This window comes from Acanthisitta chloris, unplaced genomic scaffold, assembly GCF_000695815.1.
Source record: "Acanthisitta chloris isolate BGI_N310 unplaced genomic scaffold, ASM69581v1 scaffold10841, whole genome shotgun sequence".
Lineage (NCBI taxonomy): Eukaryota > Metazoa > Chordata > Aves > Passeriformes > Acanthisittidae > Acanthisitta > Acanthisitta chloris.
In genome coordinates this window covers 289-2,596 of record NW_008655493.1, presented here as the reverse complement: position 1 = coordinate 2,596, position 2,308 = coordinate 289, and the positions used below count along the sequence as shown (strand labels likewise).

The window sequence follows — 2,308 nt, the reverse complement described above, 5'->3', positions numbered from 1 at the left end:
AGCAGGAAAGCGGATGAGAAGAGGCCTAGGACTGGGAAATGCACCATGAGATCTGTGCCCGCAGCCTTCTGGCTCAGGGAGGATGTCTGACAGCAGTTCCAGGGAGCAGGAGCTGTCAAGGACCTCACACCAGTGACAAAACCAGGCAGGGGCAAGTGGGAAGGGGAGGAGAGGCACCTGACGAGGTTACGTACCGGGCCCCAGGAAACCATGAGATTCTTGAGGGAAGAGAATCACTGTGAAGTGGGGCACAGGTAAAGGGATGCAGAGGACTGGAATAATTTCAGCTGGGGAATGTCACAGATGGGCTAGGTCTTTGGGTTAGGAGAAAACTGCTGTCTTCGCTGTTTGAGAGAATTTCTAATCTTTCCTCATCTGAGATTGTGTGAAGCCAGAGGCTAATGGGCAGCGCAAGCACAGGCTGGAATGGAGGAGGAGATGGACGGAACAGGGGAGATGGGAGGGGAGAACTCAAGCTGAAGAGCCGTTTTCTGTCTTCTGTCTCTTTGGATCCACTTCATCCTACATCAGACATGGAGAGGAAAAAGGAGTTACCATCAAATAGTCACCACACAAAGGCACATCATTTTTCCGCAAAATTCTTACTGCTGCTCTTTCCTCTAATATGGAAATCTCCATTTGGCCCGCCCTAAATCCCCTCCTCTCTGAGCCACCCTTGCGTGCCTGACACAGCTGTTCTGTGGTGGTCACAGTTAAAATGTGGACAGCTCCATTCAGAGGGATACGCACACTGACACTTTTGGGAGGTGTAAGAATCCCAGGCTCACACCACTCCAGACAGACCTCGAGACCCACCCTTACAAACTTATCTCCTGGCCTGAAGCCCAGAAGACACAGGTGGTTCAAGAGGTCATTGCCAAGTACAGTCTCAAGCACCTTAACTCTCGCTCACTCAGCACCATGACTGCTGGATCAGGACATGGATCCTACACGAAGTGTACAGGGGTTTATTATCCCCTTGCTACATCAGATTTGTTTACCCATCTGCTGCTGAAGCAATGAGACCCAAGGCCAATTTGAGATGCTCAGCAGCAGCATCCACATGGATGTGATCAGCACTCAGCAAGCAACCTAGTTCCTTCTTCCCACCATTACTCTCACGCTACTACTCACCTCTTCCTCCTCTGCAGATCGTTTCTCTGCATGACCATCCTGCTCTTGCCCATTCTCATCTCCTTCTAAGCACAAGGAAGAGAGGAAATCATGGGTTAATTGAAGCAGCATTTAAGGGAATGTAATCTCACAGTCAGGGGGCTCAGAGAACGAATTTCACTCCTCAATCCTCTATCCTCCCACAGCCTGATTCCTCCAATTTTACCTACACCAATTATTCCTACCTTCATCCTCATCACCTCCTTCTTCTTCATCCACATCATCAGGATTCTCTTCCTCATCCTCATCAGCTCCATTTTCCTCATCCTGAATGAAACAAGTTGGGCAGAACAGAAATTGGCATCAAGATGACATTTCCACATGCTCTTTGCTGCAAGTATAGCAACAATTTCCACAGCTCCAGCCACTTCACACTCCAGACTCAGGCATACATTAAGTGACTTCTGCATTGTTACTCCAACAGCATTATTCCCACCACCCCGATGAGTATTCCTCCCAACCAGCCTTCTTTTGCAAAACCAATCCTTCCAGTCCCTCCCCAGCAACACGAACCTCCTCGTCTCCACAAGCCAACAAGCTGCTGCAATCCCATCCCAACAATCAGAACATCTCTCTGGTTACAGGCTAAAGACTTTGCCTATGCTCATGGTACATCTGCTTCTAGATCCCTTCCAACCTTCATTAATCTGGCTATTTCCTCACCGTTCCTCCCCCCACCTTCTTCAGGCTACACTCCTTATGCACCTCAGGGTACTTCAGTGGGTGCAGGACAACGTCTCTCGTGCCACCTTCTCCCTGCTTGTTCTCAGCTCCATTGCCTTCTTTGATCTTTTTTATTCACAACGTGCTGCGCTGACAACGCTAAGTCCTTCAAGGCTCAGTCTCCACATTTACCCTCTCCCTCCAAAGCTCCCTCAGTCCGCCCTCTATTTCTTAATCTCCCGTACTCCCTTACCCACAGCGAGCATAAAACCCCCCCGAGTCCCCTCACCTCCACTATCTCCTTCTTCTTTTCTTTGTGGACTGCCTTCTCCTCAAGTTTTTCCTTCTTTTCTTTCCTTTCCTATATGTGAAAAGGGGGAGAGGGGGGAGGAGAGAACAACATTCCGGCGGTCAGCGGCAACACCAGACAAGGGGATGCCTGAACAAAGCGGGTTTAGAGGAGCGGCGGAAT

At 49.7% G+C, this 2,308-nt stretch overlaps 1 protein-coding gene across 1 annotated transcript; it reads right to left on the bottom strand.

The window, feature by feature from the left end:
- Positions 1-273: 273 nt before the first annotated feature.
- On the bottom strand, positions 274-2,197 carry PTMS (parathymosin; the record flags this gene model as incomplete). Its single annotated transcript, XM_009083922.1, has 4 exons — positions 274-522; positions 1,135-1,199; positions 1,359-1,440; positions 2,126-2,197. Coding segments are annotated over 4 exons (270 nt in total), but the record flags the coding sequence as incomplete, so codon positions are not given.
- Between the last annotated feature and the right edge of the window lie 111 nt (positions 2,198-2,308).